This window comes from Trichoplax adhaerens, genomic scaffold (genome assembly GCF_000150275.1).
Source record: "Trichoplax adhaerens TRIADscaffold_17 genomic scaffold, whole genome shotgun sequence".
Taxonomy (NCBI): Eukaryota; Metazoa; Placozoa; class Uniplacotomia; order Trichoplacea; family Trichoplacidae; genus Trichoplax; species Trichoplax adhaerens.
Window position 1 is genome coordinate 1023746 of NW_002060959.1, and position 16057 is coordinate 1039802.

General features: G+C 35.2%; 2 protein-coding genes across 2 annotated transcripts; both read left to right on the plus strand.

Annotated features, from left to right (window-relative positions):
* Positions 1-3123: 3123 nt before the first annotated feature.
* Positions 3124-5350, plus strand: TRIADDRAFT_60773 (uncharacterized protein; the record flags this gene model as incomplete). The annotated part of the gene is made up of 12 exons (XM_002116681.1): positions 3124-3182; positions 3471-3515; positions 3598-3636; positions 3762-3846; positions 3927-3972; positions 4046-4104; positions 4252-4306; positions 4391-4433; positions 4671-4762; positions 4853-4885; positions 5059-5119; positions 5308-5350. The coding sequence occupies 12 exons, from the start codon at positions 3124-3126 to the stop codon at positions 5348-5350; spliced, it is 660 nt and encodes a 219-aa protein (XP_002116717.1).
* Positions 5351-10272: 4922 nt separating this feature from the next.
* TRIADDRAFT_60774 (uncharacterized protein) lies at positions 10273-15039 on the plus strand (the record flags this gene model as incomplete). Its single annotated transcript, XM_002116682.1, has 16 exons — positions 10273-10454; positions 11050-11115; positions 11372-11409; positions 11697-11775; positions 12381-12474; positions 12546-12605; positions 12724-12903; positions 13372-13443; positions 13552-13675; positions 13749-13828; positions 13930-13982; positions 14084-14186; positions 14324-14421; positions 14513-14690; positions 14772-14855; positions 14953-15039. The coding sequence occupies 16 exons, from the start codon at positions 10273-10275 to the stop codon at positions 15037-15039; spliced, it is 1578 nt and encodes a 525-aa protein (XP_002116718.1).
* Between the last annotated feature and the right edge of the window lie 1018 nt (positions 15040-16057).

Genomic DNA, 16057 nt, shown 5'->3' on the forward strand with positions numbered 1-16057 from the left:
CCACCAGCGTTTTTATCAATTGGACGCTACAGTACTATACTGTACTATGGTACTGTCACCCTGGGTTACCCATACTGTAGGTTGACCAGACCGGGCCAGCATACAATGCCATGCGACTGGGGGATCCACAGGGGATAATCACCGGGTACCGGACTGCCGCCAACCCAATCTGTTCTGGTCCGTACCGTACTGTACTAGCACCATGTGTACAGTATATAGTGTACTGTACACTGTACTGTACAGTACTGTACTGTATACTGTAAGGAGCGACTGTCTACTGTACTGTACTGTACTGTACGAGTGTACGTGCCTTTGCCACAACCAACCTGTGCGCAGTGGGCACGTGCTAGAGTAAGAGCAACCGGTACTGGAAAGGGTACCGGTACTGGACCTCGAGTGCACACTGTGGATGGAGAACATGCGCTTGCGCAGTGCAGTGCTGTACCTCCGGCCCACTGGGTGATCCTTTGCCTGAGTCCAAGGTAGACTTTAGACAGCCAGCAGGTCCAGAGTACAGACGCAACTGTACAGCGCAGCACAGATTCAAGGTCCGCCAAGACTAGAAACGTTGCACCCAAAATAGGATGACAATTTGCACGTGATTGATATTACAAACAGTCAGCGACTAGCCTGGAAGTGGATTTGACAGCCTACTGTGCCAAAAATGAGTCCGCGATCATTGTCCAATGTCTACTCACCCATTAAAATAATAACGCCATACTGTACAGTGAACAGTAGTACAGTAGAAGAAAAAAAAAGTCATACAGTACGCTGTGCAGTACAATAACTCGAGGTCTAGCTCACTCTACTGTAGGGGTACCCGGGACAGTACACTGAGTAGAGTACAGTACCGTACTACAGTATACAGTACTATATACTGTAGCCCAATGTCTACTCGCCCATTAAAATAACGCCATACAGTACAGTACGTACAGTAGAAGAAAAAAAGTCATACAGTACACTGTGCAGTACAGTACAGTAACTCGAGGTCTAGCCCACTCTACTGTAGGGGTACCCGGGACAGTACACTGAGTAGAGTACAGTACCGTACTACAGTATACAGTACTATATACTGTAGCCCAATGTCTACTCGCCCATTAAAATAACGCCATACTGTAGAAGAAAAAAAGGTCATACAGAACTGTACAGCAACTCGAGGTCTAGCCCACTCTATGTACTGTAGGGGTGCCCGGGACAGTACACTGAGTACAGTACTGTACAGTATCGTGTCCACAGTGGATAGTACTACAGTATACAGTACTATATACTGTAGCCCAATGTCTACTCGCCCATTATTATTATTAAAATAAATAATAACGCCATACAGTACTGTACTGTACAGTAGAAGAAAAAAAAGTCATACAGTACACTGTGCAGTACAGTAACTCGAGGTCTAGCCCACTCTACTGTAGGGGTGCCCGGGACAGTACACTGAGTACAGTACAGTACCGTGTCCACAGTGGATAGTACTACAGTACAGTATACAGTACTGTAACTAGCTAGACCTGATGGCCTTGTTGCTTGCGATTGCACATGCTCTGACCAACTTGAAAGTCGACAACAACTCTTCCAGCTTGAGCAATGATCGATGCATCAAAATGAATTCAACTTCTGGCCAATCCTCCAATTTCTTACAGGTCCTACTAACTAATGCTAAAGTACTGTACAGTAAACTTTGCATCATTGTCATCAACGTACAGCCCTATTTTGCCTACAATCTCTGCTATTCATCTTGTACTGTATGAGAAGAGTGATTTACTGCAGTTTTCCTTGTACTCGACATGTAAACCTGGTACCATGGCCACTTTGTTGATTAAAAGATATCAATAATAATAATAATAATAATAATAAGGACATCCATCGATAGTCATCCATGCAACACTCTACATGTCCATATTTCATAATTGACGTTCATGTGGAGTCCAATGCTGTATCTTTACTAAAATAGCCAAATAAGAAAAATTCTTCTTTTTCAAATAATAAAATAAACAATCATACCATTTCTATTCAATACATGCAGTTCCATGCAAGTGGTGGCATTGATTCGGATTTCGAAGATGAACCGACTGAACAATCTGTTAGCACAGGAGAATCTAGGTACGATCAAGTCATTAGCGTACTACTTACTCAACCGGATATACCGACTAGCATGTCATTTTGTTAAAGGAAAAACTGCCTGAATTTCAACAGTTGCAGCCAAGTACAAGTACAAGATGCATTTCTCCTACGAAGCCAGTGGATGATAATATTCAATCAACTGGCTTCGACGTAATGGCGAGCTGCAGTAGGCAAGACTACTTTACTGTACTGTATTGTACAGTACAAGGCAGCCTTTTACGCATAGTACACCAATTACTAGTAGTAACCATGCATTGGCGATAGGCTGCAATATTGCACATGGCTTCAATACTTGCAAATAGCGCTCTACATCAAAAGAGTAGTCGATCTCCATAAAAATATTCATCAGCCCAAAATAAGATTATCGTCAAGACCAGTATTAAGCAAACAATGTACGGTATCATGGCAACTGTTTTATTTTTGCAAAGATTCAAAAATTTGTAAACAATCTTGCTAACAAATATTTCCAGTATACAGTACATCTATAGCTGAGCACATGATGCATGATAGAGTTGTCGAGAAATTGTGTATTGAGAGGATCAATTCCACAAATGACGATGTTGAAGCCAAAGCTTACAAACTATCTAAACGTTTTATTTCAGTCAACCAGATAATATTAACACAGGGTCGAAAAGAAAACATTCAACAACAAAGCATGGTCAAGTCATACCCTCCAAAAGACTTGCTGAAGATATCTATGAGGCGTCAGTAATAGGCAAAATACTATTAATCAACTATAATCCTTTATGCTGATTGACACTTTTCTATTTATCATAGGGAAGCTGCGAAGATTGATCGTGTACACTTCTTGGCTCTAGATGCTGTAACTGTCTAACAACTTGATAATACACATATATTAAAATACAGTACTATTTATTTGGCTTTTATACGATTACGACAATACTATCTAGTTGATATAGTAAATACCAAGTAAATGAAATCGGCCAGTGCAAGATAATATCAAACAATATTTTTATACTAATACAGTATGCGCGTCATAAAATAATGGTCAACAACTATATAAAGTACTACGGTGGGTCGATAAAGGATTTTCAACGATCCAGGTAAGCGATGTTGCCAATAGTAGCATTATTTTATTACAAGTGATACTAATTGAAGGTATTAATGTATATTCAACGACGATGATCAAAGGTCATTAAGGGTAGATAGTACAATCAAAGTATTAAATTGTACCCCTTATTATGACCTTATAGCAGTTATGCTATACAAAAATTTGAACGATAGCACTGATAGTACTGTAGCATGATGCGACTTTTCATTATTACTTGCAATTCTACCATTCATTAACTGAGTTGGAGTAATTGCTGATAAAAACTTTCCTGTTTAAATAGGGCAAATGATAAAAACGATTATGACATTCTACGAGAACAGCATCGGTAAGTAATGAAAAATAAAAGCAAACGTGTCCTGTAAAACTAACCTTAAATGCAATTCATTTACCCCTATGCTAATGCTTAGATTTGTTTGGGAAGATGATGATGATAATGATAATAACTGGTAATTTACAATGTATTTTATTTTTTAAAAAGTTCACTTATTATAACTATGACATTCAAGATTGCTAGCATGAACACTTCTATCGATATCTGAGCAATGCATTCTTTAATAAATGTCTATCTAAGGGATAAGAGACTGGCAAAGAAATATTATGACCGTTTATACAAAGAATACTGTGTTGCTGACTTGTCCAAATATAAAGAAAATAAAGTAACGTATATTGATACTGTACGGTAAACTTAATGTGATGATAACGTTCAAAAGTTAATGCTGTCATTCGACGAATTTAGATTGCTCTTCGTTGGCGAATAGAAAGAGAGGTTATAGGCGGCAAAGGTTAGCTTAACACTGACTTGGACATTATAATTGTTGCATTATTGTAAAAGATCTATTCAATTTTTTCCTGCAGGTCAGTTCTTGTGTGGTAACTTGAAGTGTGGAGCAAGTGATAATCTGCGTAGCTGGGAGGTATGCTTTTCAATCATATAAAAATAACAGATATACACGTACTAGTGAGAATTTAAATACTGCAGATAAAACTACAGTATACGTATATCCTAGTCACCGAAATACTCTAACGAAGAATTTTACCAACTCGACTACATCTTTTTTCAGGTAAATTTTGGATATGTCGAGCGTGGAGAAAAAAAGAATGCCTTGGTGAAGCTAAGTAAGCAAATAATCAATTTGGCTTGATTCATATCATCTTTCTACATGTACTTGACACCAATTTGTATTGTTTGGTAAAATGTAGGACTTTGCCCTAAATGCTCAGATAAGCTAAATTATCATCACAGGTAGGAACTGGCTACTAATATTTTTACTATCAGTATGAGCTGGAAACAAAAAATTGATCTCATGTTGTTGCTACTTTGCAAGTGATTTTAAAGCATACTGTATATAAAATCAAAGTTTGATTGTTTTATAGTTGTCAATATCTAGAGTGAGGTTTATACTTGCCTTTGCTACAAGTAGAATGTCTGGACGTGACAATGCATTAAAATATATCTGAATGTATTCATAACAAATTATAGACAACGTTTGGCCAAATCGAAAGTAAAGGCGGATAATTCACGTACAATGAAAAAAGATTCAAACGTGCCAAGCAGAGCAACACCAGAGAAAGGTAATTGCTATCTGTACTTTACATTATATTTTGTATTTGCTATATCATACTGACATTGGCATTAAAATTAATACGCTTATACCCACATAGAGCTTGATGTCGCACCGAAAGAAACCGGGCCAGGTAACTGCTGAGATATCATTTCGAATTTATTGACCGCAATTCGATAATGGTAGAAAGATTGACTAACAATCCTTTACACCTCGTACTCTAGTTAGCAGCTTACGAGAGCGACTTATACAATATTTTATCATATGATATTGAATTGCAACTTCTCTAATGTTTAAAATCTACAGAATCATCTAGTAAACCTGATAACGTATGGAGTCGACCTGTAAATGTGGATTCTAAAACGCGGTAAGATTTAATTAATTCCGGATAACTTTTTGATGTGCATTGTATGCAAATGCTTTTATTTCTTAACTTAAAAATAAATAGTACTAATTTACAGTATACGCGTATAGTTAAATACGGTTACTAGTCGCTACGAGATGCAGGCGAGATAACAAATTTTGCTAATTTTTTATTTATTTATCTCACAACAGAGAGGATGAAATTGAGGACTACTTTGAAGATATGTTATTGTAAAATTTTACTAGTTACGTAGTATAGTACCTTTAATGTACAGTATGATACTATCATCGATGGACAATTTAAATTTTTCGGAACAATCTAGCTGGATAGTCACTGCAACGATTTGTAATTAGAAATTGAAATAGCGAGTTGACGTTATTGCTTTAATCTTGTATAGCAGCTGAATGTATTTCATTTCAGTCATAATATATTACACAGAGATATAGCATGAGCAAAACATTATTGTCTGTATTGTTTTAAGAATTTTAATTTCTATACTGTATCGTTGTTAATGTATCTGCTAATCGCTGGCCTGAACAATAAATTATTATTTGAAAAATGCTAGCAGCAAAGGAAACTTCTTCCACTACAACGAACTACTAGACTAATTAATGAGTAATATTGACAAGTATTTCTGTCGAATTTATGCAAGCTACCAATCATGTAAGAAGGCTAAATCATGGATATATCATTTGTAAGTGAGATTTTACAGAAATAAATGGATGAGATAGTTAATCCATCTGCTTTTCCTTTGACAGTACAGTAGTATCTGCATATTCTCCGCATAAGTTGCCTGGATGAAATGCTCGCGTTAGAGCTATGAATAAATGACAGCCAGATATAGCAACAGCTCCGAACTCATCACATATATATTTTGTTGAAATTTTAATAAATAATAGATTAGTCGCTAGCCGATGGATAAGAACTGTTATTATCAATATTATAGTGCTATAGCTAGCTGTCATTTTATTAAAACATTCAAGGCGGCTGAGCCAGTAGTAGAATAAATCATAGCTAGGAATAGCTGACGGAATATAATTTTGACATGGCCATGCAACATGGCATGCATTACATCAGAAGAGTGTAGCAAGTTAAAGAAATAGTACGTCACTTTAGTACTGTAAATCAAAGCATCAGTCACTAATTCATCAATATAGTACTGCTGCTAATAATTAGCACTTTCGTAGAATTTTCAACCCGATTCATTCAGTTGTAGATTGTAATCAACGAAGTCATATTGACACAATTTCAGTTGGATATTATAGTGATTCGTTGCGCGATGAACATGAGGTAACAAAAATTGTTAATAATTTTAATATTTTCTGATGGTCTAGTGATCACGGTAAATCGAGCCAACCATAATTTAACTTGTGCTCAATATTATTTTAATCATAGACTGATTAAACCATGCATATCTTTTAGCATACTCGTATGTATGTGCATTTGCTCAAGATCAACAATGGGTAATCAAAAATGAATGATTGTAGCAACGCTCTTTTCGTTGATCTCTTATTTCGGGACCAAGCATGAAACTTATTTGAAATCAAAAGTTGATCTCATATTGCTGCTACTTTTGCAAGTGATTTTAAAAGCATACTGTATACAAAATCAAAGTTTTCTGTTTTACACTTGCCAATAGCTAGGGCGAGGTTTACTGCATACTGGCCTTGCTAGAAATAGCACATCTTGATGTAAAAATGTATTAAATATGTCTATATACGAATTCACGAGGAATTACAGATGCCGCTTTAGCAAAATAGAAAGTAAAGACGGATGACTCACGTATAGTAAAAAAGATTCAAACTTGCCAAGCAGAGCAATGCCAGTGAAAGGTAATTGCTGTCTGTACTCCGCATTCTACTGTATTTTATAGTTGTGTAATTATACCCACTTAGATTCTGTTGCGAAACCGGAAGAAATAGGGCCAGGTAACTGTTGAAACATCATTTTCAGTTCAATGACTACAACACGATGACATTTTAAAGATTTACTAATTAATTCTATATATTGCCTAATTATTCACACGTCGTTACTCTAGTAAGCAGCTTGTGAGAGTGATTTAGGCAATATTTAGCATAGGATACTGAACTTGAACTTCTCTCATGTTTATCATCGACGGAATCATCTTGTAAACTTGACAACGTATGGATGGAATCGACCTATAAACAGGGATTCTTAGGTAAAACGCAGTAAGGCTAAAATTAGTTGTGATGACTTTTTGATATTTAACGTTCGCAGATGCTTATATTTCTCAAAGATAAACAACACAATTGTACACTATATACCGGTGATTAAATACAGTTACTAGACACTACAAGATGAGAGCAAGATAAAACAATTTTTGTTCATTTTTATTCATTTATCTTACGCTATCTACAGAGGGATGAAATGAGGACTACATACTTTAAAGATATGTTGTTAATTTTACGAGTTATGTACTACGTTTACATTACAGCGTAATGCTTTCATCTGTAGACGATGAAGTTTTTCGGAGCAATGTAGCTGGATAGCTACGGCAACACTTGACAATTAGGAATTGAAACAGGAAGTTGACATTATTGCTTGAAACTTGGATACCAACTGAATGTATTTCATTTCAGCCATAATATTGTATAGAGATATAGCATCAGCAAAACTTTATTGCCTGCATTGCTTTAAAAATTTCAATTTCTATCCTGTACTGTTATTCATAATGTATCTGTCAATCGATGGCCTGAATAATGAATTGTTATTTAAAGAAACGTAACATCATAGGAAACTTCTTCCAATGCAACGGGCTAGCAGTTTCAATAAATAGGTACCGCAATATTTACAAGTGTTTCATTCAAATTGATACACGTTGCCAATCATGTAAGTAGGCTAAATCATGAATATATCATTTATAAATAAGATTTCGTAGAAGTGGATCAGGCAGTTAATCCCATCTACTTTTTCTTTTGATAGTAGTATCTGCATATTCTCCACGTGCGTTACCTTGATGAGATGCTCGCATTAAAGCAAGGAATAAAATGCAGCCAGTGATAGCAATAGCTCCAAAAGTCATCACATATTTATTCTGTAGAAATTATAATAATGGATTAGTCATTAAACGACGGATAAGAACTGTTACAAACAATATTATTATAGCGCTGTTGCTAACTGGCACAGTTATTAGACTATCCAACACGACAGAGTCAATGGTAGACCAAATCACAACTAGGAAAAGTCGACGAAATACAATTTTTGATCTAACCATATAACGACATCTATTCCATCATTAAAGTGTATCAAATTGAAAGAAGAGTATATCACTGTTTTAGACTTTTAGTGGGGCAAATCAAAGCATCAGTTGCTAATGCATCGATCGTATAGTACTACTACTATTAACTCGCATTTTAGTAGAATTTCAACCCAATTTACGTAGGCAGATGTAGACTAAACTACTTCAACAGCATGAAATGGAACAAAGTGCAACTTCGATCTACGCGTACATCATTTTGCAGCGATTATCACCTCCATCATAAGAGTGTAGACATTTGAAATAGATGATATGACTGTATCTCTAATTTGACTGTTTCAGCTCTAGACAAATCATCCCTACAGCTATGAAAGGTACGAAAGTACAATTTTCCAAACTCATCAATATGCTGCGGCGGCAGCCACTGCGTCCAGTTCGTACATGAAGTTTTTATAAATGATGCAAGAATATATTGGCATAGAATCATGCCTACTGTAACACTTCTATTATTAAAAGTGCGTTCATTTGGCTAATGCTATACAAGAATTTTGTGCAATGAGAAATAGTGTGCTCAAGTTTAGCGTAGTGGATATGATCTCTATGTCATCTTAACCATGCCTATTTTATGCATCAAGTAAAGATCTGATCCTACTTGATGCAAGTAATGTAACATCATATTTAGCATAACATGGCCATCAAGTCATTCCTCTATCCGTGTAGACGAGTAAAAGTTTCAATGGCCTCCTTATTTACTCATACTGCTGCAATCGACAACACATACCGGGCGTATGAACAATTCTGGATTAACAATTCGGAAAGCAGTAGTGGTTCGAATTTTTCGCAATCCATCATTGGGTTTAGGAGTTTTTCCTTCAGGATTGGCCATCATATTACATCAACTCTTATTCTTTTACAGCCAATGAATGAATTAATATCGGTCGGTTTGCTTTCTCCTTTTACTCAGCTTGTGCTTGCCTAGATGCCAGGTGTCTCTAACTCCAGTATAGTGCAGGCTTTCACTAGTCGATGATGGAAGGATAACCAGCAAAAATGATCAGCTTCGCCATCTTCGCCTTTCTTGCTCACGGATTGGCATTGCCTTTTGAGCAAGCGCATCACAACCGTAAACATTGCAACCTTGTCGAACTTGTTTTCATCAGCTGCAAGGGGCCTAAAACGCTAGCCGATCCTGGCAGCTCTTTTTTAGCTTGACATTTTGTCGAGGTAATGCAGACAATTTTCACTTTCTATTGCCACCAGACTGCTGATTGCAATATAATCGATTGATACTGGCTTGGCCATTTGCAGACCTTTGAGCAAGGAAGTGGTTGCCGAGAGATTATTGCTGGATACATCTTATCCATTGGCCTATCTTGGCTAGAAGGAAAACTTGACTCTTGTGCAGCGCCATTTAAAGAAGGAAAGAGTAATTCTAATTCATCATTAAGAAAACACAAACTCGTAACGTAAGAGTGATCGTAATCTATGACAACGAGCTGATGAGTTAGTGCTAAACGACAATCTTGAGCTGCTTGCAATTTTACCTTGGAATGATCAAGTCGATGATGCTATTGGTCAATATCGACAAGATCTAAACATCCATACGCATAACTCACAATTTGATCCGGTTTGCCATCGGCTTATTTATTGTAGACATACCTCAGTCAGGTTATTCAAGGATCATTCCTGCAAGTATTGAAAGAGTGCTGCAGCAAATTATCGGTAACATTGGGCTGCGATCGCGTATGTTTGTGGACACCTAGGTAGCTGCGATACATTCAATCTAAAGTACTGCAATCTTAATCATACGGGCTGCAACGAAGCAAATTATTCACGGATCTTTCCTCCAAGAACGGAAAGAGTGCTGTAGCAGAGATTGGGAACATTTGGCTGTCATAGTGTCATCTTAATATTACGCTGAAAGCATTTGAACGTCAACATGGCATCGCCTGCTAAAAAAAGAAAATTAAAATCAAATCTACAAAAACATATCTCGCAGCCGACGCAAATCTTTCATGACATTTGTGTTTATATTGTGCCCATTAAATTGCCTAATCAACGAGTGCAATTCTTAAAGCAATTAGCTGCCAAGAAAGGTTTTCCTATTGCTGAATCTTACAGGTAGGGGAAAAACACCTTATTCTTTAGCCGTAGCTAAAACCAAAAGACTACAACGTAATCCATTCTTATGATGCTCAAACAGTCATTGCATCACTTTATAATAACTGACAAATAATAACAGTGGCAGCGCCTAAAAATAAATCCCTCTATGTTGGTAATATTTAACCTGCATGGGTACAAGAACACTTTGCTATTGCTTACTTCACCTTTTACCAGTATCCATTGCACTCTATTGTATTGCAAGAAATGTAATACTAGACGTCTAACTATAGGATGCTCTTACATCTAATTTATCCTTATCCTAATAAATTACATCACTAACATTAATCAATGCGAAATACGCCATTGTCCAACTCGTAAGCATTCAAATGTTCGTTTTGATTATCGACATGCTTACTACAAGATCAAAAGAGTAAATGTTTGAAGATATTGCATGCAAATCATGTTAGCCGTACTAACCTTAATTGAAATTATCACGGTTGGTTCTGTCATGCTAAAGTTGTTAATTTACTCGTACGGCAGTTAAACTGTGCTTTACTACCATCATTACAGTATTTATCTAATGAATACCTTTTACCTCTTCCGGTATATATAGCCCTAAAGTCACCCATATTGTCACCGCTGTTACATCTATCGATCGAATCAAAGCTCATCTGGATAGGTAAGTAATGTTCAATCAGTTGATATATATTTATCTATACCATGATATAAATATACTCGTATATAGAGTAAAATTTCATAACGCATTGATCTTTCTCGTTACGACTACTGAAGAGCACAAAATGCAATAAAAGTAGTTCTATGTCTACATGCACCAATTTAGGTGCTTATGATTCTTACTTTATGCAAATAAAGATGATGAATTTTGGACTACTAATAGGGTTATTTGCTAATGTTGTATATGTTTTATATCTTAGTGAAAATATTAACAAAGTTGAAGTGGTTTCTGTTGAATGTAAGTAAAATCTTATCCATAGCAACAACTTACTCTAATCATGATTTACGAGTATGTATTGATTATTCTTAAAATCGTGCCAATATTCTATACCATTTATTGCACTTTATGCAATTCTTGATCAACTAAATTCCGCAAAAGACTCTTGAAAAGACCTGTTATACCTTCTATCAGTTACTAATCAAGGCTGAATGCTAAATTTTGATAGTGCCGCCATATACACTACTATAATCTTAGAAATGCTTGTAGATTCTACACCTAATATCATTATCGATATACGAGTATAGGGCTAACAACATCGTTTACAGATGGGCAACCAACTCGTGTTACGGATCGATTTCGTCTTGTGCCAAAGAAATCGTTAAGGTTAGTATGCAATACGTTTAATCATATCTAAAATGAACCTTTGCTGTAGAAGTAAGATCTACCAACACTTTGAAATGCTAGTTCCAAAATTAGAAATTTATAATTTATAATTTTATTGGCAAAGCCAAGGAATTCCAAAGGGCCTTGCATTAGTTACACGCTAGGGCCCTTGATAATAGATAAATTATTTTTTATAAAGCCCTATTAAACGAAAATGTTTATACTAACTTGTAATTTATGTAATTCTATATCGCAATCCTTAATGCATTTCTTTAGCTGTAAATTCTAAGAGAAAACCAAATCTTTTCAAAAATGAAAAGTTCACTAGGGTTTACAAAATCGGTCAATTTTTATTAGCAAGCCCCTCAGTAGACCTCTTTTATTCCCCTTCACAATTGCGCCTACACCCTGTCGTAAAAATATATAGTGCGTGTACTAGATATCTGTGTATTCTGTGGTAGACTAGTGTTTATAGGCATATTTATTTTTTCATTTACAGCTGATGATATCAATTAATGATAGGTTTGAAAGACATTTTTTACAACAGCACATTGTTAACAGTTAATAACAATAAAGATGCTGTTATTATGTTACTGTATACATAGTTTGGAGCGCTTTTCAGCCTTCGATCGTCAGGCTTCATTGGAAAATAATACCCAACTAAGCGATGGAAGTGCTGATGGAGAGTCTTCGCTTCAGGTTATTGAAATTGCCTTTAATTTAAGAAGCATCGACTATACTTCTATTCTATATTAATTTTATTTTTACAGTTAACAAAATACGAATGTCAACGAGTGACGACTTTGGATCACTATAATCGCAAATTAGTGGTAAATATTACAACTATAAAGTTTGGAAATTTCGATTGTATTATGCTGTACATACCTAACAATGTACGTTATGAACTTTATATACTTTCAATAAAAATAGCCTTGTCTTAAATATTAGGAAGCATTAGAATTACTTGAGAGTCACGCATTATTAATTGGAGGTGAACAGAGTCAAGGTAGAGCACTTGCATTTAAGAGATCTTCAACAGCTATGAAAGGTTTACCAAAGGAGATAGAAAACGTCGATGAGATTTCTTCCTTACGTCACTTGGGAAATCACTCCTTAAGAATAATTGGGGTAAATTAAGTTATTGGAAAGATTATGAATAGAGTTTGTAAGAATATGCTCTAAATATCGATATCTTATTATCTGTAGAATTATTGCTAGTCTAATTACAATAACTTAATTCTAGCCCAAAAAATCTAAATCGCCGTTTCTGTAATCAATTTCTAGCAATTTAGTCATTATACTCAAACAATTAAACTCGTGCAACATGTGTGCCTTGTCAATGTAACGTGATAGTTTCTACATTACGACACAATCCACATCGGTATTATATTGTTTGATGCCATTTAACGATTAACTATATCCTAGTACATTACTTTCAAGGATCCTATACAAATAAAGTAATTTCCTAATGTAGTGTATTTTTCATCTAAATACTAAAATCGAAACTACAAATTCTAAAATATCGTTAACTAATTGAGACGTATATTATATCTAAAAATCCTTACGATGGTGTTAAGGGATTGTTTACATTCTTAGGAAATACTAACAAAAGGTTATAGCGATGAAGTAGAGCAAATTCGTAATAGTGAATTCTACAAAGCAACCAAGGTATCCGCATATAACTATAAATCTACAGTACACCAACTCACCAAGTGCTACAGCATCGTGTTATTTCAACTAACTTTTTTAAAATTGTATATCCCATTATTTACGCAGTTGTTCAACAATATATTCGGCGTTGGACCTACTACGGCGCGCTATTGGTATGATAAAGGATTGCGGACATTTGACGACTTGCGAAATTCAGAAATAATTAAGTTAACGGATAGACAACAAAGCGGTAGGTTTTCCTTATTGAGTACGATGCAAATAGTATACATGCAACTAAAGCTATATTTACTAAATTATTTTAGGACTTGATAACTACGATGAATTGTGTGAACCGGTTACTCTTGAACAGGCACAACGAATACGTGATATGGTCCAGAACGAAGTCAGTAACGTAATGTGAACTGATGTTATTTCGTTAACAAGTCTGACAAATAAATAACATTACTCTGAATTATTGAGATGAATGAATAAATTATATCACAGATTGATATTATTTTGCCTGGCACAAAATCAATGCTTGTCGGAGGCCATCGGAGGTACGCAGGATTCCAAATACAATAATATTTTATTCGAAAGAATTGTCAAAATTGATAAAAGAAAGTGAATTTGATTTTTAACTTTATTAAAATAATTTTAGAGGTAAAAAAGCTGGCCACGATACAGATATTTTAATCTGGCATCCAGAGGAAGGAAAAGAACGTGGTTTACTTACCAAATTAGTAGATAGATTAGAGCTTAAGGTAGAATCAGTGTGAATGATGATTATTGTGACTTATTAAAAAAACAATCCAGAATTGACAATTTTAAAATAGCACAAGAATTTTTTAAAGTTAATTGACTTCATTTACTCAAGCTCTTTGCACTTACATTACATCAGGGCTATATCAAGTACAAGGAAATGATAAATATCGACGCAAACACTGACGAAGCGTTTCTTAGAAGAACAAATTCAAGAGGATTATCCGATATAAAAGAGTAACCTACTACTTTCATGAAATGAAACATCAGGCCAGAATCTTCAATATCTTTACACCGTAATCTTAGGATAATATTTCTAACACTGTAGGAAACCAGGCAAAGCCATGGATCATTTAGAACGATGTTTCGGTATCTTTAGCTTTCCTCGCACGTTATTACAACTCCCACAGAATGATGATAATCCTAGTGCTGCTAGAAGAGTGGACTTAATTGTCACACCAGCTTCCCAATGGGCATATGCGCTAGTTGGTTGGACTGGAAATAAGGTAATACTTTTTATAGTCTTCCAGACATTACTATATCAAAAATATAATACAAAACATTTTTTTCATTCTATGATGATTTAGCAATATAATCGTTCTTTGAGACTCTATGCTTGGAAAGAATTGCAAATCAATTTATCCAGTCATGCAGCATTCGACTGTAGAGAGGTAAAATCAATTTGCTGCATTTTATCGGCTTGCAGTCTTAGTTTCTTATCGGTCAAAAGTCTTTTGTCTAACTTGATTCAATGTGTTACTTTGAAAGCAAAAATTATTGCCTGCATCAACGGAACAAGATATCTTTAATTATCTGAAATTAACATATAGAGAGCCTTGGGAAAGGAATTGCTAACCATTAGTAAATAAGGGCAGACTCATCTTAATATCGAAATACCTATTTTTTTATGTCCCATCATCTCGGCAGGATGGTCACTTTACTTATTATGATTGCATTGCACACTGTATATTAAATATTGTGAAAAAATTAAAATGTTCTACACATAGCAAGCCTACTACAAACTAATATTGATAGAGTAATGATTGCTACCTAGTTATTGCCTTTTTTAGCAAATACGCATATACAAGTAAGTAAAAAAACAATAAGAACAACTGTCTCAGCAATGTAACTTACTCTTAACCGCATCTATCGAAATTTGTAATATCCATAGATAAAACTTAGCTTGCGAATAAGATTTAAGTGATTAATATTCTTTTGCAATGATAGCTGATACTCCATTGCACCAATTTTTAACTCAAGTATTGCGAATATGTAGGTTTTACATCATATAAAATATAACTAGCACGGAAAAGTCAATTCAGTTATTATAAGCATTTGTACTCGTACCATGATAGCGATAATCATTAGTGTTTTTGAGAATTAGAATCATCGCGCCCATCTATACTGTACTCACATATACAAGCAAATTTAAGTTACCTTTCGATGTTGATTGGAGTACAAGAATTTGTAAATATTATTTTTTAAATCGCAATAAAGTTATTGAAGATATGTTATTGACCACCATCATTACAAAACGCTTTACCGACTATCGATTTAGCTTAACGCCGGAAAGGAATATCTGGATTAGCCAATAATATGAAATAATTAAAAGTAGCAACCGTGTAGTTCTAACGGAATGTGATACCGTTACTCCGCTGAAACTAATCAATCCCCTGTTATCTAACGGCAGGTAGTGAGCCACTTTCTTTCATGATACGGAAAAATAGTATCCATTGAATACTTAATGCAGAAAAACTATATAAGAGTATGCATAAGTTACGGCCCAAATAGTAAACAGGATAATCTATATCAGTCCAAAGCTAAAGGTTTATCAATGCATTGTCATTTTGATTTTATACAATATATGAATCGC